Consider the following 21,627-nt stretch of genomic DNA (forward strand, 5'->3'; position numbering starts at 1 on the left):
CTTTATTGCCTTGAGGCACTCTTGTATCATCTGTAGGCTTTGGTTTATTGGTCTTTCTGGCTTTTTTCTAGAATGAGTTCAAGTGTGAGGAGAGCTTAGCACTAAGCACTGCATCTCCTACAGATGGCTGAACAGATTTGCCAGGCTCCATACTTGGTTCTCAACACAATCTGCAAAGCAGGTGTCAATTACATTTATTTCATAGATGATGATACTCAGGCTTGGACAATTTAAACACTGATTTGACTGACACATCATTAGAGCTAGACCTAGAACAAGAAGCATCCTGTGCTTTATGGTACCTCAAATGCAAGAAGACACCGTGGACTGAGCATTAATTAATTGGGAGCACACAGGGCTAGTAATACCAATCAGGTGTGATGTCTGCACTATACTGGGGGAGCCTTCTGTAAATTTTGTGTAAGCACCTTAATGGGTACCTTCCAAAGAAGACTGAGCATTCTTCTTGTGACTATTTCTTATACTGGATCTGAGTGAATACTGAAGCTCTCCCTGCTTGGAACCCCTATCGTAAGTGCCAGTCCTCAGAAGACACTTTTGTCAGACACACGTCCCCCTAAAATGTAGACTAGTTGTGGGCTCTCTGTAGATCCCATTTGATAGAGAAGCAAGTTTTAGAACTATTAGGAGACCTACTTTAGACACTGGCCTAAATTTGGGGTGTGAAGAAGTGGTTGTGGAGGGTGAAATACTGACACTTAAGGAGAGAACATCATTAAGCGAAGCAAGAATGTGGTGGTGGTCAGGAATGGCAGGTAGCTGGGCACTTAGAACATGAAGTCAGTGGGGAGGTGTGGGCCAGAACCCAGGTGGGCAGGAGAACAATGGGGAGGAGCCAGCCAGAGTTGATTGGGAAAGACTGTGACACGCTGTGATATGATCCAGAAAGTGCTTGACCTAAATTCTAGAAGGAGAGTAGACACATTAAACCTTTCAAACAAGAGCAGACGTCTCAGTGTCCTAATGGTGAGATGGACTGGGGAGACTAAGCCTGGGACACCAATTTTTAATTTACTGAAATGTCCAAGTGAGAGATGAGAAGAGGTTGAACTAGATTAGCATCATTGGGCCTGGAGAACAGATGAATTTCAGAGAAAAGCATACTCTCACTCAAGAATCTGCCTCCCACATATTAAAAGACGTGTGCTTTTAAAAAAAAGCTGTGAAGTTAAGCTACTAAGAGCATAAGAACAAAAACAAGTAAAACTGATCATATAACCAGGTCACAAGGAAAACGTCAGTATATTTTCCCATTATGTAAATCAAGTTCTGTACAGTGCACTAAAACTGAAACTGGTAATTGCTTATGAAAAATATACAAAATGTCCTCTTAAAGCTCACAATCATTTCATCAAAGAAGAAATGGCAAAACAGTACTATGTATATCATGGAAGCGGAAATTTTATCCATCTAATGTATGGGTCAGAGTCAGATCTACCCAGAAGATTCTTATAGATTAAGTAAAGCATTTTCCTTTATTTGAAAAAGAATGCCCCTCAAGAAGTTAGGAACCAAGAATGTAGGTACAGGCTGAGTCAGGAGGATCACTGGGCATTCAAAGCCAAGCTGAGACTATCTCAAAACAAATACACACAAAACAAGAAGTCAAGAAAAGAACAACAAAACAGATCTGTGAAACATGAAAGAAATAGCAGATGGGCTGTCTAGTGGGTGTCTGAATAATAAATGGCAGATTGGCACATCGACAATCCCAGTACCCAATCCTAGGGAGGACAGAACAAAATGGAAGTCATTAATAATTCAACTTATGGTAGTAGCTGTAGAATTCTTAGCTAAAATACCTCAGCAAGTTCTTAATACGTAAGTACATTGACAACTAAAGAAAAATATGATTATCACAAAAGGATATGAGCAAAGAACTCAGGAAACTCACACCAAAGGTATAAGTGGCTAATAATCACATAAAAGGTTATGTGATTCGCAAATGATCATCTCTCATCATTTTGTTTTGTTTTTTTTTTTTAAAGGTAGTAGCCAGGGGCTTAAAGATGGCACAAGCCTGATGACCTGAGTTTGATCCCTGGGATCCACATAAAGATGGAAGGAGAGAACTGACTCCACAAAGTTGTCCTTTGACCTCCATTCATGCACCATGACACACGTGCCCATACACATACTTCATGCAAACACACACAATAATAATAAACAAAAATTAAAATAAAAATATAATAACCAGTGCTGAGGAAATTAATTATGTTGAGATATTTTATATTCTGTAGGTAAAAGGTAAAAGCTCGTCAGAAAGGTGATGTCAATTTGGCAAAATAGAATGAATGTTTTAGATAGCTTCTTATCTAAATTCACCAAGACCACTAATAGAAATATTTCTAAGGAAACAGCAAGTTGAAGATTGAGTATAAGAATGTGATTGTTGGGGCTGGAGAGATGGCTCAGCAGTTAAGAGCACTGACTGCTCTTGCAGAGGACCCAGGTTCAATTCCCAGCACCCACATAGCAGCTATGAACAGTCCATAACTCCAGTTCCAGGGGAATCTGAAGCCCTCTTCTGACCTCTGTGACATTGCACAACACGGGTGCACTCACATACATGCAGGCAATACACTCATACACACAAAATAAAATTTTTTTTAAATGTGATTATCATCTTTATAGTATAGTAAAAACTGAAAATACTGTAAATGTGCAATATTAGACATCTGCTGAAATTAATGTAATTCCATATAATTGATAGTCAAGTAGCTATTAAAACGTATATTTATTTATTTATTTATTTATTTATTTATTTATACTAAAGACTTTCAGCCAGGGCCTCATATATTCTAAACACATATTCTATCAGCCCAAACTTGGTATTTTCGAAACAAATGACATGGGTGTTGGTATGTGGGAATATATTTGTGTGTTTAGAGTTTTGTTCTTTGATCTGCAGGATGACAGTGTGTACAGTATAGAAAGGAGAGTGCCATTTTGTTCAGAAGGGACAAATTGCTGTGAGAATGGAGAAATCTGTGTGACTGCTGTACTCTGTGTTAGCCCAGTGTCCCCAGCAGCCAGGAACTGGGCTGGAGTGGTAAAAAGGTCAGGACTTGGAAGACATTGGGTGCCATCATAATGAACTGGAGCCTGACTTCAGTCATGGGGAGCTATTAAAGGCTGTTAAGCACTGAGATGTCTATGCAAGATGTGCATGGAACTTATAATAGCTAGAGATGTGAGAGGGTAGATTCAAAGTCGAGGAGTCTGAGGTGTGGGCACCACTTGGGAACCTGTGGAATAACCCAGTGAAGGGCTCTGATCCATACCATCAGATTGAAGAGCTGAACCAAAGGAGTACCAGACTGAGGCGATACCACGTGACTCCCAGGTATCTGACGTGAGTGCTAAGGAAGTAGTGGTGCTGTGCACTGAAATGATTAACTCTAAAATCACCATGCACCAAGAGTGGTGGGATATCCTATCATCCTAGCACGTGGGAGACATAGCTAGCAGGATCACATTTCACAAGTTCAAAGCCAACCCGGGCCATGTAGCAAAAACCCCATTTCAGAATAGAGAGAATGGCGATAAAGCTTGGTAGTGGAGCTTGTCTAACATGGGAGGCCCTGGCTTCCAAGTCCAGCACTGACAAAGTGAATAAAATAAAACTACATGGCTTTGGGTGGCTTATAGTAGAATACTTGCCTGGCATTCACAGGGCCCTGGGTTTGCAGCCCAGAATCTCAAAAATGAGTAAATCAAAAACAAAAGAACCAAATTTCTCTAAAATAGCACTATCTTTCTTAAGAAAAACTTACGAGTGAGGATTCTCTCTATTCACTGCCTAAAGGACAAATTAGATAATAATTCTTAAAGATGCATTTCTAAGACCAATTTAGTTAGAGAGATGACTCAGCAATTAAGAGCACTAGCTGCTCTTGCAGAGGACCCAGGTTTGGTTCCCAGCACACACATGGCAGCTAACAACCATTCATAACTCTAGTTCCAGGGTTCTGACGGCCCCTTCTGGCCTCTTCAGGCATTGCATGACATGGGTGCACTTACATACATGCAGGCAAAACACTTATACACATTTTTAAAAAATCAAAAAAATTTTAAAAGATTAAATCTGTCTAAAGAATTTGATCCCCTCAAGATGAATGAACAAAGCTGTTTAAATTATGTTCTGAGTACTTTCTACAAGGGAAATAACTGATTCTTTGGAATAAAAAAATTTATAAACTAGTCTTTGGAAAATTAGCAGCATGTGTCTTAAACTGGTCTGTTGTTTGATCATAGACTGTAGGAGTTTGCTGCTTTCAAACAGTGATGCTCATTGCATATTCAAACCAAGCACACACAATACCCCAGATAAACTGCTGCAGTGAATTGCCATGGGTAAATCTTTAAAAACAAGTCAAGTGCCTGAAGGTTCATAAAATTGAGTGATTAACAGCAAAGCAAGGTGCTGCGTGCTGATTAACACCAATGGATGAAAGCCTGTCATGTGCAGAGTGCTATAGCACGATCGCTCTGCTCATTCAGCTGGCAGGGCAGCACTGCCAAGTGCAAAAGAAAAAGAAGAATGACAGCCAATGATCTAAGAGCGTCTGTGCACTTAAAGCTAATGCTTGAGCTCTTGTTTGCGATCCCAGATACACGAATGGCCAGGGAACCCTGTCGTTGCTCAGTGAGGCTCCTTACTAACAAGGATGTTGAGACACGAAAAAGGGGATGTATTGCCACTAACAAGTGCGGCCCCACCCCCATCAACTGTTAGGATCCCCATAAAAGCATCCAGATTGGCCACAGGCCTGGACCATCGTATTTCCCCTAGGGATGAATGTTGTCCAGCTCCTCTGCTGATGGACACAGACGGTGACCACCTGTCAACAATAGCAGTAAGCTCACCCTAGCCTGGAGTTGCCCCCCCACCCCTGGGGACAGAGGCCTCATCTCTCTAGAGATGGATGAGCTCTGAGAGGCACATATTGTCACCCCATAATTAGCGCCAAGCTGGAGCCCCACCTGTCAAAGCCCAGCATGAGCATTTGAGAATCACTAGCTTTCAGCCCTTCAAAATGGTTCCAGAGCCCTTTCTCCCAGGACACACTTGAGATATGGAACCAGGGACAGTGGACACTCGCTGATGCAACCAGGGTCTTTTGTTTGTTTTTTGTTTGGTTGGTAAAATTCACATAGCATCAAATTCAACACTTCAACCACTTAAAAATATAAAATTAGTGGTTTAGTATATTCACAAAGTTGTGCAAATATTACCACTATTTCCAGAATTTTCATTGTCCCGTTCCCTAACTCCATTCTTATAAAGAGCCATTTTGCCATTTCATTCTATTGAATACAGCACAGGTAATTTTCGTGGGCTCCTCCCTACATTCCTGGGAGAATCCCTCTTGCTCATGGTATATCATCCTCCTGATATGTGGCTGGATTCATTTTGCTTGCTTATTGCTCAGGATTTTTCATCCATATTTACAAGAGACATGGGCCTGCCATTGTCTTGCTATGGTCTTGGCCCAACAGGGTGAGTTAGGAACTGTTCCCTCCCCTTGTGTTTTCTGAAGGATTTGGGAAGGATTAGTATCACTTCCTTATTCAAATGCTTGGTAGAATTCACTAGTGAAGCTTTTGGGTCCTGGGCTTGTCCCTGTGAGAAGGCTCCTGATTATAGGTCTGTTCAGACTTCCTGCTCTTTGAATCAGTTTTGGTAGTTTGGGTATTTCTAGAATTCAGCCATTTCGTATAGCTTATTCACCTTGTCGGCAAACAACTATCCATAGAATCAGCATAGAGTCCTCTTATTTCCTAATGTCAGTAGTAATTTCCTCATGTTCCCTCCTGATTTTAGTAATTTGACACTTCCTTCTCTCTTGATCAGTCTAGCTAGAGTTTTTCTCAGATTACAGAATGTCATTTTTGTCAATTATGTACTGTTCTCTGTTACCATAGCTTTTGCCTCAGTCTGTTGTGTCTAGTGCTAAATTAGCCCCCAGCTCTCTTTTGTTTATAGTTTATAGAAAATATCTTTTCCACTCCTTTTTTAACTTTCAACTTACTTTCCTCTTTGGCCTTTTTTAAATGTGGGGAATTGAATCCAGTGCCTTGTTCATTTAGGTTTACCACTGAGCTATATCCCTATACCTTCATTTCTTGAGACAATGTCTCTCTATTTAGCCCAGGCTAGCCTTGACCATGCAGTTCTCTTACGTCCACCTCCCCAGTGCTGGGATTAAGGCATGTGACATCATGCTTTGTGGTAGGAATTATGTTGCCAGTCTGCTTAACTATCTCTTGTACATGGTGCATCCCTTCTTGGCTGTTTTCAGGATTCTTGTTTTTTGTCTTAATGTGATAACTTGATTATAAGTTCTCTTGGTTTGGTTCTGTTTGAGTTACTAAGAGTTTATGAAGCTTTTGGCTGTGTAGATTTGTGTTTTTCATCAAAATCTGGGAAGTTCCTAGCTCTTATTTCTTCAAATATTATTTCTTTTAAAAAGGTTATTGCATTTATTGATTGTGTGTGTGCACGTGTGTGTACACGCATACCACAGTGCAGGTGTGGAGGTCAGAGGACAACAGGAGTTGTCTCTCCTTCCAACATGTGGGTCCCAGCAATGGAACTCAGATCCTGAGGCTACGTGGCTTTGTCTTTACCCACTAAGCCATCTTGCCAGTCTGATGTAAAGGCTGCAGTTCTTGTGTGGGACCACTGAAATGAGTTCACTTAGCTTAGCTTAGTCATCAGCCAGTGATGTCACAGAGACTTTCTTACTCAGTATTGCCTCTCCCCCATCACCATTTTTTTTTTTTAAAGCAGGGTCTCTCTGTAGCCCCAGCTGTCCTGGAACTCACTATGTAGACCAGGCTGGCCTTGAACTCATAGAGATCCTCCTGCCTCTGCCTCCCAAGTGCTGGGACTATAGGCGTGCACCACCACGCCCGGCTCCTCCATCACCATTTTAAAATGTAGATTAAGGGGCTGGAGAGATAGCTCAGCAGTTAAGAACACTGACTGTTCTTGCAGAATACCCGGGTTTGAATCCCAGCGCCCATGTGGCAGCTAACAACTGTCCATAACTCCTGTTCCAGGGGATCCGACAGCCTCTTCTGTCCTCCACAGGCATTGCATGACATGGGTGCACTTACCTACATGCAGGCATAACACTCATACACATAAAATAAAAATAATAAATTAAAAAATGTAGGTTAAGAAGAGGTTAGTTATATAAGGTGATGGGCTCTGGTCTTAAGGATGTTTTGCATTTTTATTGATTCCCATAATATTACTGTATATCCTTTGCTGTCTTCTCCGGCATCCCACTCCTCAGACTTCTGGGGACATTGAACTCAGACTAGAAAATCCAACTGTTTCAGGATTCTTGTTTTTTGTCTTAATGTGATAACTTGATTATAAGTTCTCTTGGTTTGGTTCTGTTTGAGTTACTAAGAGTTTATGAAGCTTTTGGCTGTGTAGATTTGTGTTTTTCATCAAAATCTGGGAAGTTCCTAGCTCTTATTTCTTCAAATATTATTTCTTTTAAAAAGGTTATTGCATTTATTGATTGTGTGTGTGCACGTGTGTGTACACGCATACCACAGTGCAGGTGTGGAGGTCAGAGGACAACAGGAGTTGTCTCTCCTTCCAACATGTGGGTCCCAGCAATGGAACTCAGATCCTGAGGCTACGTGGCTTTGTCTTTACCCACTAAGCCATCTTGCCAGTCTGATGTAAAGGCTGCAGTTCTTGTGTGGGACCACTGAAATGAGTTCACTTAGCTTAGCTTAGTCATCAGCCAGTGATGTCACAGAGACTTTCTTACTCAGTATTGCCTCTCCTCCATCACCATTTTAAAATGTAGATTAAGGGGCTGGAGAGATAGCTCAGCAGTTAAGAACACTGACTGTTCTTGCAGAATACCCGGGTTTGAATCCCAGCGCCCATGTGGCAGCTAACAACTGTCCATAACTCCTGTTCCAGGGGATCCGACAGCCTCTTCTGTCCTCCACAGGCATTGCATGACATGGGTGCACTTACCTCCATCACCATTTTAAAATGTAGATTAAGGGGCTGGAGAGATAGCTCAGCAGTTAAGAACACTGACTGTTCTTGCAGAATACCCGGGTTTGAATCCCAGCGCCCATGTGGCAGCTAACAACTGTCCATAACTCCTGTTCCAGGGGATCCGACAGCCTCTTCTGTCCTCCACAGGCATTGCATGACATGGGTGCACTTACCTACATGCAGGCATAACACTCATACACATAAAATAAAAATAATAAATTAAAAAATGTAGGTTAAGAAGAGGTTAGTTATATAAGGTGATGGGCTCTGGTCTTAAGGATGTTTTGCATTTTTATTGATTCCCATAATATTACTGTATATCCTTTGCTGTCTTCTCCGGCATCCCACTCCTCAGACTTCTGGGGACATTGAACTCAGACTAGAAAATGCAACTGGTATGGTGTTTGAGATTTCTAAATGCAGCATGGATACTGGCTCCCAAATAAACATACCTTTGGATAGCCCCTTCCTGGACCTGAGGCCACACTGTCTTCTCCCATAAGGAGGATATGACACCGAGTGTCAGCCTTGGTTGACACGGGAGGTGTGCCAGTGGGTTGGATGAGCACTGTTAATGTACCATACTCTGCAGCCTGGACACTTGCATTAGCCCCAACACTCTGAAGAAGCTGTGGGAAGGAGACTTCATTTCCGTCCTTGACTTGCCACTGCCTGCAGACATGAGATTGCATGAGTACTGGCCCTTGAATGTGAACTACTAGTTATGTGTAATCCAGAAGGAAAATGTTGAAGCCATGAAAATGAGACTCCATGTTGACAGGATCGTGTTCCATGGATCTCTGGGGAGGACACTTTCAGAAGAAAATTTCATAACTTAGTAAGAAATGTCCTCTTGTTCTCCCTTCCACCAGACTTTCAAAAACAGGAAGCCTCTTAGAGCAATAATTTTTTCCAAATGAGTATTTATGATATGAGACTTATATATTGTTACCAAATATTTGCATTTCCAAAAGTAATTTCTAAACACTTTATTATAGGAAACAATATGATGCTGTATATAGTTTTAGGTCCTTCCATTTCCTGAACATTGACGGCAAGGAATGTAATAAAATGACGTAAAGCAATGTAAAGTCCTGCTTCCCTCAGAGGGCATTCTGACCAGGAAATAGCCACTGAAGGAGTCTTTAGCTCACATTGTCCTTTGACAAATAATTATGGAACAGTTTCTGTGTGCTGGGTGTTGAGCTGGATTGAATCAGATCCATTTCAAATTAAGATGTAAATACGCAGTCTCCCCACTGGAGATTTGAATTCTCATTTCAGCTTGTTATTAAAGTACATTTTAATAGTGTATGGGAAGGAATTTTGAACAGAGGATAAAAAGAAAATTTAGGGCTACAGTAAAACTTATCTGTAGAGCAAGTGTTTGCCATACACAAGGCCCTGGGTTTGATCCACAGCTCCAAAACAGGGGAAAAGATAAGAAATTTTCAATTTATGGTCCAAGCACATTCCTAAAAGATCTCTGTGTGACCAAAATAAAACATATGTTCCTCTAACTTACTATGTACCCACTGCAAACTGTGGTGCTTCATGATATCTAATGGTTTGAAAGACTTTTATCTGAATCTGGTATACTGGGGAAAAGTGTTTCCAAAATGGAATCAACTCCAGAAAATACTATGTAAAATAGAGCGTTAAATCAGGAAGGCACCCTTTGGGTTACTGTAACACCTGCCACTGGACTCATGGCTAAGGACATACTGTATTTCATGCACCCAAGCAGTGTTGAGTACCTATACACAAGGTAAGACCTGAGCTCTGGACAGGAATGCTCAGGAGCTTAAAACTTTGTTTCAGCTGAGCGTGGCAGCCACGACTTTAATCCCAGTACTGGGGAGGCAGAGACAGGTGGATCTCTGTGAGTTCAAGGCCAGCCAGGGCTACAGGGAGACTCTATCTAAAAAAGACAAACAAACAAACAAAAAAACCTTTGCTTCATAAAGTGGTTGTTGGGTGGGTGCAATCATACTGTGAAAATCTTATCATCCATCAAATTGTGTTAGCATTTATGCACTCTTCAACGTATGCGTTACTGAAAATGCAAGATAAAGTTCTCCCCAAAAAGTGCTATGGGAATTCAAAATTGGAAATTATTATTCCCAGGTGACTATAACTTAACTCTCAGGTTTTGTGTTACATTACTACTAAATGTCCATCCCAATCAGGATAAGGTGGTTTATTTTCAGCTAAGCAGATGATGTCACCACCACAGCAGCTACTACTGACTGAGAAGATATTCTGAGTGGGTGCCTGGCATCAAGTTCTTGTGTGTACAAACCTACTTAATCTTCACAGCAGCCCGACAGATCAGGTTACCATCATGAAGTGGGGTACTCCCATCTTCCCCATTTGGCAGAGGTGACAGTTGACATGCAGTAGGGTTAGGTGATTTGCCTATGACCATTCAAGTAAATATGTGATGGAGTCAGGATGTAAACTGCTAAGTGCATCTCTAATGAAGTAGTAGCAGTTTTTTAACAATATTCAGAAGCCCTCATGGGTCCCCAAACCTTTTCAGATGGTCCAGAAAGTCAGTACTGAAATCATATCACAGAAATTTGAAAATAGTATTTATCTTTTTCACTCTTTTTTCTCTCAAGAGTGTATGGTGGGGGGCTGGAGACATGGCTCAGCAGTTAAGAGCACTGGCTGCTTTTACAGAGAACCTGGTTTCTATTCCCAGCACCCACATGATGGCTAACAATCCCTCGTAACTCCAGTTCCAGGGGCTCTGATGCCCTATTCTGACCTCCGTGGGCTTTGCACAACACAGATGTACTCACATGCATGTAGGCAACACAATCATACACATAAAATTAATTAATTAATATAAATAAATAAAAAGACTGTATGGTAGAACTTTCTAGCATCTATGCAATGTGTTCTGTCACAACAGAATGAATTCAGAAGCTAATCTAAGAATTTAGCTTGCTTCTATTAAACTAGACACTTCAGAGATGTACAAAAATGGAAAGCAATGCCATGTTCCTCACAAAATTTTCTATTTTGCAAATGTTATTTTTCACAAATTACATTGGTCACATTAATATTTAAATAGACTCACTATTACTTTTAATAGATTAATAAACATTTCCTGTTTCATTTTTCAAATTATTAATTTTATGTGTATGTGTGTTTTGCCTGCATGTGTTTAAGTGCACTCAGGCATGCAATGCTGGAAGAGGCCAGAAGAGGGCATCACAGCCCCCAGAACTGGAGTTACAGACAGTTGTTAGCCAGCATGTAGGTGCTGGAAACCAAACGTGGGTCCTCTGCAAGAGCAACCAGTGCTCTTAACCGAGCCATCTCTCCAGCCCTGTTTCATTTTTAATATGACAAATATCTATGGAAATAATCCACGTATACAAAAGCTCTTTTGAAGTTCTCCGTAATTATAAAGACTGTAAAGAGGTTCAAGACCAGAGAGCTTGAGAACCACAGCAGTAATTCTCAGTCAGACCCAACTCTGCTTGAGACCTGTCATGTAAAAAGCTGGGCACAGTAATGTCAACAGCCTTTTGGTCATGAGAGTGAATCAAGAGAATGCAAGGCATGTGCTTCCTGCACAGTAAGCTCTCTATGTTACCCACAGGTGATGGAATTTTACTGCCAGTCCTGTGAGACCGCCATGTGTCGGGAGTGCACCGAGGGGGAGCACGCAGAGCACCCCACTGTCCCACTCAAGGATGTGGTAGAGCAGCACAAGGCCTCGCTCCAGGTCCAGCTGGATGCCGTCAACAAAAGGTGCAGCACCCCTCCAGGCTCCTCATGCTGTGTGTGGCCTCATGGGCCCTTATCTCTGAGATGATAGGGTCATGTGTCCCTGTAGGCATCACTCTTCATTTCCTAAGTTCTCCTTGATCATGAGTTTGCATTCACATACTAGTAAGTGTTGAAGTTCTCCCCCTCCTTGCTAAGATTCCCAACTGCCTTATGAGTGAGGGCACTTTGGGTTTGAGTCCCTTAAGGAAGACTAAATGAATTAAAGTTCAATCAAGGACAATGTTCTCAAGAGCTCTCTGAAATTCGTGCCTGAAATCAGGTCCTCTGAGAATCTCCTTAGAGCTGTTGCCACACTTCCAGGCCCACAGTGATGGCTGCCAGTGGCTCCTCTCTGCTTGAGCCCGGTACAATGGTGCTGAGCAGTGATTGCTCAATTTTTTTCCTGTGTTTGCTTCCAGGTTCATTCTTTGGCATGAACACAAATGAAAAGATAGCCATGTCCTGTATGAGAAAGACTGAAAAGAGGAAAGTAACAACCAGCTGAAAAACCAAACAAAATAGTCTCTAGTCCTACCAATAGTCAGTAGTCCTAGAGAGAAAAGTACAGTCATTCTATATTACGTAAAGGAATTTGGAAACTTAAAAGAAGTTCTCCAGAGACTCTGAGTTTGGATAAATTTATGTGACTAGGAAAAAAAAGATACAGCTAAATATTTAGAATAATAGTTCTCTACCATGGACAATTATGCCCTCAAGGAACATTTGGCAATAATAAAGATGTTTTTGATGTCGTAGCAGTGGTGGGGAGGGACATGCTGATGGCATCTAGTAGAGGACAGGATGCTGATAAACATCCCACATGCACAGAATAATCCTCTGCTACAAACAAGTATTTGGCCTTAATGGTTTCCCATGAGCTTCAAGTCTTCATACCATCAATAACTATTAAAATAGTTGATTGATGGTAAATTGAAACCGATATGACCCTCAAAGTTTCATTCCTTCTACTCTGTTACTTTTTAAAGATGATGAAAGGCATAGAAAAAAATGTTTTGTTTTGTTTTGGTTTTTTTAACAAACTACTGTTTGGATAGACTTTGGAATATTTCCAAGTAGGTGTTAAATAGTGATCTTTAACAACTGTCCCCCAGGCTCCCAGAAATAGATTCCGCTCTTCAGTTCATCTCAGAAATCATTCATCAGTTAACCAACCAAAAGGCCAGCATCGTGGATGACATTCATTCCACGTTCGACGAGCTGCAGAAGACTTTAAATGTGCGCAAGAGTGTCCTGCTCATGGAGCTGGAGGTCAACTACGGCCTCAAACACAAAGTAAGAGGCCATTGACCTACAGATACCCTGTAACAGACATGTCACCAGGGACAGTTCTTTCCTGTGTTCTAAAGCAGCAGCACTGGGGACTTAAGTGGGTCCTTAAATGTTACCATTGTACAGTGAAGTGCAGTTTTCATTTGATCGCATACCTTCTGGTTTTCCTTTAGCAACACTGTGATTCTGTGACCTTCTGTACCAGTTTAAAATTTGACAAAAGGAGAGGTTGAATATCATGCAGTGCTTTCAGGATTTAGGGTTAACAAGATTGTTTTCCTTCCTTAATTATAATGTGGGAGAGTCTCTCAACTGCTCACCCACACTAACCTGTTCCTCAACTTCAAAGTGAGCCCTGACTGCAGCCTTTGTTCAGCTCTGCAGTCTGTTCACAAAGCCAGGGAAGAAAGTGTCTAGTATTCAGGGGTGGAGACTTTTCAGACGGTTAGTTTCTGTTCCTTTAGGTGGTGACCAGGTAGCTTTGAACTTGTGGGAAAGTCACAGAGCAATGAGCAATTTGTTTACCATACTCTTGATAGCGAAGTTTCCGTTTGCACCTATGTAAACACGTGACCGAAGACATGCACTGTGGGTGATGACACAGGGTGAGGCAGAAGAGAACTCTCAGGAGGCACTGGGAAAGCAGTTTTGCATTTCGCATAGGTTCATTGGGATAAATGGAAGGCAGCTCGTTCTGAGCCACGTGCGTGGGCGGATGTAGATGCTGGTTCTCGTGGGCAGAGGGCTCTGCCCCGGTGCTTGGCAGATGCTGGCAGGCTACAGGCGCCCTGAAGGAAGTGTCCATCCTTCTGTGCTCTCCGCAGGTGCTCCAGTCACAGCTGGATACCCTGCTCCAGGGCCAGGAGAGCATTAAGAGCTGCAGCAACTTCACAGCGCAGGCCCTCAACCACGGCACGGAGACCGAGGTGTTGCTGGTGAAGAAGCAGATGAGCGAGAAGCTCAACGAACTGGCCGACCAAGACTTTCCCCTCCACCCCCGCGAGAACGACCAGCTGGATTTCATTGTGGAAACCGAGGGGCTCAAGAAGTCCATCCATAACCTGGGAACCATCCTCACCACCAACGCCGTAGCCTCAGAGACAGTGGCCACAGGCGAGGGGCTTCGGCAGACCATAATCGGGCAGCCCATGTCCGTTACTATAACAACGAAGGACAAAGACGGAGAGCTGTGCAAGACCGGCAACGCGTACCTCACAGCGGAGCTGAGCACCCCCGACGGCAGCGTGGCTGACGGCGAGATCCTGGACAACAAGAACGGCACCTACGAGTTCCTGTACACCGTGCAGAAGGAGGGGGACTTCACCCTGTCCCTCAGGCTCTACGACCAGCACATCCGCGGTAGCCCGTTTAAGCTGAAGGTCATCCGCTCTGCCGATGTGTCCCCCACCACCGAGGGTGTGAAGCGACGCGTCAAGTCCCCTGGGAGCGGCCACGTCAAGCAGAAGGCTGTGAAACGACCGGCGAGCATGTACAGCACCGGGAAGCGAAAAGAGAACCCCATCGAGGACGACCTGATCTTTCGAGTGGGTAAGCAGAGGGAAGGTGCTGTGCCAGGTGCAGGATGCCGGGGCCAGCCTGAGCCGGGTTCTGCTAAGGGGCAACCTGGCAAGCCTTCCTGCCAATAGGAATCTTGCATTTCAGAGTTGGTGCGGAGCTATTTGTTCGTTTTATTAGGCTAGCTCGTGGAGGCCCTTACTCTGAAATGTTAGTTTCCCTCCCCCTTCAACAACTCCTCCCTCTCCTCCTCCTCCTCCTCCTCCTCCTCCTCCTCTTCTCCTTGTCGTCCTCTACTCCCTCTTTTCTTCCCTTCCCGCATCCTCTTTGACAGCTAAGTGCTGCCAATTAGAAAACGAAAATAAGCAAAAGAAATAGACAAATGCCCAGCACCCATAATCTGGAAATTTAAAAAGAAATGTTGGCAATTGCCCCCACCCTCTTGGGACTGTCTTTGGAGGACTCCTGCCTAATCCACAGGCTGTGAGAGCCCTGTCTCAGGCAACTTCTTATATTTCTGTATTTCTTTGAAATCTGCCAGTTCTGGCTGTGGCTGTACATTGAGTGGAGCCCTGATGCATCTCTGTTACTGCTTCTGCACGGACCAGGCAGCCAAGGAAGGGGGAGGGGTGGGGGGTGGGGGGTGCAGTGGTTCAGGCCAGGCTATGCGGTCAACCCAGTTGTGCAGAGCTGGAGACAGGCCCAAAGACCATCAGGTGGAGCCAGTAATGAGGTTGGGGCGCGGTTGTGGATAAGGCCAAAAGGTGCAGCATGAGCCCAGAGATGGGAATGCAGAATTTCCCTTCCCTCCTCTGATTAATTACTGCCTGTCACTTTTTATTTTATGTTCAACTATTTTCTCAGGCGAACTCAAACTAAGCACCAACAATAACAACAAAAAACATCCAATTTTCTTAAGGAAAAGAAAAGTTTGCATTTTGTTTAAAAGCAGCCACAGCCTGCCTTTCTCCCTGCTCTGTCTGCATGGCAGTGTCTTGAAGGATGCTGAAGTATGTTGACTGACACAGGTAGAAAAGCATTCCTGTTGTTCACATAAATAGGGGGAAATGGAGGGAAGTGGAGGCTAAACAAAGGAAGCAGATTTTTCTACTACAGACCTTCTCAGAACCTTTGGAATCTGCTGGTGCGCTCTGAGCAGGGGAGGGTTGACAGGAGGCCCAGGCCAACTTGTCTCACCATCTAAGTTTTCCATGGAACAGCTTGGGAAACCTTGGTGGGCAGAGTTGTTCTGTTAGCAGTTGAAGCTGAAACTTGGTAAAGAATGCGGAGTGATGTGTAACTTGTCTATTCAGAGCATGGAGGCCCTCCCTCCTGCCTCTCTTGGCCATCAGTGCAGCGTGGGTACAGGATGCACAGGACTGGATCCTGCTACACCAGTTCCTCCTTGAGCCTTGGGCATCGAGCTTCCCTCTATTTCAGTTTCCATGTCCATAAAATGCAAAAATATCCTCTGGATTCTTCCATGTCACAAATGAGTTTCCTTTTTTAAAAAAACTGAATAGTATCTCACACATACGTGTACGTGTGTTTGCCACTTTCTTGACTCTTTCCTTGATGCAGCTGGGCTGTTTCCATTTTTTGGCTATTCTGAATAGCCAAGAAATATAAGTGCAGGTGTCTCTTTGATGTACTGGTTTCATTTCCTTTTGTATTACGTGATAGTGCCATTTTTAATGTTATGTGGAACCTCTGTACTATTTTGCATAATGGCTGTACTAGTGGTAAGGCAGTGGTAAGGCTTCCCTTTTATCCACATCCTCACCAAAATTTATCTTGTCTTTTTCTCTAAATATTTTATGACTGTTTTGCCTGCACGTATATAAGCACACCACATGCATGCAATGCCTGCAGAGGCCAGAAGAGGGAATCGCATCCCCTAGAATGGAGTTAGGGATGGTTGATAGCCACCATGTGGGTGCTGAGAACTGGAACTAGGTCCTCTTTAAGAGAAGCCAGTGCTTTTAACCACTGAGCCATCTCTCCAGCCCCTTAATTTGTCTTTTGCATGGTAGAAACTGGTTTTAATTTGCATTTCCTGATAATTGCTAATACTGATCATTTTTCATATATGTGTTGGCTATTTGTATGTCCTTTGAAATATGTCTATGGTCATATTTAAATCCAACTGTCTTTTAATTTTTTAAAAATTTGTTGGTAGTAGTAGTAGTAGTAGTAGTAGTAGTAGTAGTAATGGTAGTAGTAGTATGTGTGTGTATGTGATACGGGGAGGGAGGCACAAATACCACATGGTGCATTGCAGGTTAGAGAACAACTTTGTGGAGTCAGTTCTCTCCTTCCACCTTTACATAGGTTCCAGTGATCTAACTAAGGTCACCAGTCTTGTGTGGCAAGTGTCTTTCCCTGCTGAACCCTCTCTCTGGTCCCAGTTTGTCTTTTAACCATTTTTTTCTTTAGACATGAATCTAGAAGCATGGACGGCAAATGCAAAAATGACACAATAGTCCATTAAACTAAAAATCTTCTGCTCAACAAAAGAAATAACTCTTCACTAGAGTGAAGAGATAAACCAAAAAGAAGGGGATGGTGGGAACCTATCAAAGTGTTTGAGTTCCTTATATATTTTGGAAATTAAACCTGTAGTAGGTATATGATTTGCATATATGTTCTTCCATTTTGTCTTGCTTGTGTTGCTGGGACTCTTAGGTTCATATCTGAAACACCATCAGTCACACCAGTATTACAAGCTTTTCCTCTGCACTTCCTCCTAATGGTTTTTGTAGTTTAGGGTCCTACACTTTGTGTCTTAAGCAATTTTGAGTTGTTCTTTGTACATGGTATGAGATCAGTGTCTAATCATCTTCTGCATGTCAATATCTAGATTTCCTAGCACCATTCATTGGAGAGACTCTCCTTTCCCAATTGTCTGTCCTTAACATCTTTGTCACAAATCAATTAACCATAAATATGTGACTTTATATCTGGGCCCTCTATTCTTTTTGTGGTTTGTTGATTTTGTTGTTTGTTTATTTCTGAGACAGGATTTCATTATATATAGCCCAAGATGGCCTTGAACTTGAGATTCTCCTGCTTCAGATTCCTAAGAGCTGGGATTACAGGTGTATGCCACCATGCACTCTGGGCCTTCTGTTGTGTTCCCAATAGCCTGTGTATGTTTTATGCCAAGATCACTCTGTTTTTGTCAAAATGTCTTCAAAGTAGATTTTGAAATAAGATAATGTGATATCTCTGGCTTTTCTCTTTTTACTCAGAATTGCTTTAATTTTTTGGAAGTTTCGTGGATATGTGTGAATTTTAGTGTTGCTTTTCCTATCTCTGTGAAAAATGTTTTTGGAATTTTGGTAACGATTACATTGAATCTATAGTTTGCTTTGGGAAGTGTGCGGGATAGCTTTAGTTGACAACTTTACATACTTGGTTTGAGGGAGCTTCAACTGGGGAATTGCCTCCATTGGATTGGCCTGTTGCCATGTCTATGAAGTATTTTCTTGATTTTTGAGTGATGTGGGAGGGCCTAGCCCACTGTGGGTGGTGCCATCTCCGGGCAGGTGGTCCTGTGTTGTATAAGAATGCAGGCTGAGCATTGGCCAGGGGAGCAAGACAGGAAGCAGCTATCCTCCATGGTCTGTACTTCAGCTCCTGCCTCCAGGTTCCTTCCCTGAGTTCCTACCTTGGGCTCCCTTGGTGATGAACTGTGACCCAGGAGATCCAGGAGATGTGAGATAAAATAAACCCTTTCCTCCCCAAGTTGGTATTGGTCAAGAGTGTTTTGTCATAACAATGAAGAAACAAACTATAAAAGGAAGTATGGACATTTTAGCAATATTAGTTCTTCTGGTCCATGAACATGGGATATCTTTCCATTTATTACTGTCTTTTCAGTGTACAGAACTCTCCCACCATTAGTTAAATATATCCTGGGTTTTGTTTTTTTTTTTATTATTCTTCAACTTTATATTTGAACTTAGACTCTGGTAAAAGTCAGGCACCCTTGATGCAGTAATGTAACTCAATAGGTGTTTCTAAGACAACTGGTCCCTGACAGGCATTATGCTAGGTAATTGATATACAGAAATGAAAGAAATATGATTTCCTCCCTGATGGAGCTTACAATTTTGTGTGATAGATATACGACCAACTTATTACCAAAGACAGGTGATGGAAAGGCACAAAACTAAGGACTTTAAACCAGAATCGAATTATAATTAGGACTTGCTCAAGTTAACAGAGGGAAACAGCAGTAAGGCAGAGGGACCAGTGCAAAGACAAAGGGAAGTGAAGAGAGAATGTGACTGATGGTTTGATATCATGCACTTCTTCTTCTGGGTGAATAAAAGTCAGAAGGATAGGAAGTGATTTGGTTGAAAAATCTGTATGAAAGCAGACTGCTCTCCCAACATCTGCTGTGTCCTCACAGATGATCACTTCCGAGTCAAAATTCTTTTCCTAATTTTACGCCCCCCAAGTACTACTTTCTCTTTTAGAATCCACAGTGATGACGATTATTATTTATGTCCTGTTCTTATTACCCAACAATATTGTAAATTCCTTGAGATCAAGGATGATGTTATTAATTTACTATCCCCAGCAATACTCAGAATACTCTGCATAAGTACTTTGTCCATTAGAATAAGATCAAGGCATGACTTACTGCATGGTTTAAATGGCCTATTATTGGGGCCAGTTAGATGGCTTAGTGGGTAAAGGCACTTGCTGCCAAGCCTTATGACTTCAATCCTTGAATCCACATGGGGGTCAAATTGTCCTTTGATTTCAACATTGGTACCATAGCACGTGTCCACCCCCTCTACACACACAAATAAATAAATGTAATCTTTTGGGGGTTGTCGTTTTGAAATAGGGTCTCCCTGTAGCCCCAGCTAGCCTGGAACTTACTATGTAGACCAGGCTGACCTTGAACTCACAGAAATCTGCCTGCCTCTGCTTCCCAAGTACTGGGATTAAAGGTGTGTGCTACCTCACTGGACCATTCCATTAATGTAATCTTTAAAAGAAAAAATTGTCAGGTTTGAGGTAGAGGACACATGAAGAACAACGCATTAGGCTACATGGCAATCATTCATGCACACTCACAGGCCTTTAATCTCCCACCATGCTGGCCTGAGAGCCTGTCTTTTCAGTATCTGCACTTTGGGCTACAAATGTATAGGTTTCTATTAATAATGAAAATAGTTCAACCTTCTTCTATAGATACACTTTTGTTTTAGTGTTCTAGGCTATTAGATGTATGACAATAGAACATTTAGGATTTGAACAATTCCTTTGGGCGTGTTTTAAAGACTGTCATATATAATCCAGAAATCAGTCAAACCCAACTCAGCAGAGATGGTATCTATATAGTCTTGCGGTCCCTCAGCTGGTCTACATACACTGAGCTTTTTCTGGTACTGATTTTGTAGTTACAGATAGCTTTTATAAAACTTGTACTCGGGTTCACAAGACCATCCCACGTACATGTGTTAATTTTTCATATTCATGAAAGTCAATAAAAAGGGTTATCATGGGTAATTACAGCACACATTTTCACCTTCCTCAATGGTCACCCAGCCCTGTAGTCACATGTGGCTCTGATGCGTCAACAGTTCCTCCAGCCATGATAGAAAAAGAGGGAATTGACCTAAAAGAGGCCCCAGAATAGGAAACATGAGCAAAATGTGTAATGCCATCAGTATAAACCAAAACAGGGAAGTTGGGGCGGTAGAGGAGGCTGGTGATTGAGATTGGAAGAACATCCCTAAACCAGCTTTGAAAGACATCAGATGGAAGAGGGGAAGTGCTTCCGGTGGAAGGAGAGCAGCTACAAAGGCATAAGGCTGAGAAACTGAGTAACTGAGAAAGAGCAAATTATTTCAATATCCTGGAGCATCTGATGGAGTGAGATACACAGGGGAACCATGGGAAAACGCTGGGACTTTGTCATTTAAACACATGCTTCTCAATGTATGGTCCATGAACTGTGTGCATCAGAATTCTTCTGGGTGTCTGGTAAAAGGTGGCAATGCCTGAATTCCAGGCTGTCCTTGCAGACTTAGAATCTCATAGAGGGACTGGGAATCTGATTGTGCAGACTCCAGCAACCTAGGCACAATGAAGTTTAAAAACCATAGCGATGTAGAGAGTAGGGAGACACTGACCCTGCCAAGGTGGGGCAATGAAGATTTTTTACTGATTTTTTACTTTTTAGAGCAAATAGGGAGAATCTACAGAAGTGTTTCTCTAGAAGCAGGGAGACTGAGAAACTGTTGCAAGTGTCCCCCATGAACCACTGTGAGTGCCAGAATTAAAAGTGATTTGAACCAGACCAGTGCAGGAAGGGGACTGCTGCTGGAGCTGCTGGAGGCCAGGTTTGAGAGCAAAGCTGTTCCAGCTTCGAGGTGAAAGACCAAATGGGTCTGAGAGTGGGAAACCGTTTGTTTAGCTTCAGATCCTGGTAGGTGAACAGGCATATAGACAGGGAACTGAGCCCAGGTGAAGCTCCACTACCTGTTGGTCCTTGACACGCACACACCAGGTAGGTATGGTACCATGCCTTCACAGTGTTTTGTGTCCATCACTTTATGGGGTGAAAGTGAAGGAGTTATAACGCCTCGATTTGTTTGGCATGTCCAACAAGTTCTTGGGTCTGGTTTCCCTCATATAATTGCAATATGTCCATATGTCGCACAGTTTTCATTCACTCCAATAAACTTACAAAATGGCTCCCTTTCCAATCTCAAGAATAAGTCATTTATCAGTCTGTGCTGGATCGGTGGTGCCTGACAGATGGTGCAGTTTCCGGGTCTGTAGTTACCTTTCTTCCTCAAAATGGAGTCAAAAGTTGGTAAATAGCCAGGTATGGTGGCACATGCCTTTAATCCCAGCACTCGAGAGGCACAGGCAGGTGGATCTCTGTGAGTTCAAGGCCCGCCTGGTCTACATAGTGAGTTCCGGGCCAGCTGGGGCTACAGGGAGAC

General features: G+C 42.7%; 1 protein-coding gene across 8 annotated transcripts in view; it reads left to right on the plus strand.

Moving 5' to 3' along the window:
- Window positions 1–21,627, plus strand: part of Trim2 (tripartite motif containing 2) — a 128,226-nt gene that overhangs the window by 81,513 nt on the left and 25,086 nt on the right. For all 8 annotated transcript variants that reach the window (XM_008854267.2, XM_008854272.2, XM_008854273.2 and 5 more), the window contains exons 4-6: window positions 11,679–11,830; window positions 12,961–13,141; window positions 13,963–14,686. In XM_008854267.2, the coding sequence (XP_008852489.2) occupies window positions 11,679–11,830; window positions 12,961–13,141; window positions 13,963–14,686 (1,057 nt within the window). The remainder of the gene's footprint in view (window positions 1–11,678; window positions 11,831–12,960; window positions 13,142–13,962; window positions 14,687–21,627) is intronic.

Source organism: Nannospalax galili, unplaced genomic scaffold (assembly GCF_000622305.1).
Source record: "Nannospalax galili isolate Female #2095 unplaced genomic scaffold, S.galili_v1.0 scaffold305, whole genome shotgun sequence".
NCBI lineage: Eukaryota > Metazoa > Chordata > Mammalia > Rodentia > Spalacidae > Nannospalax > Nannospalax galili.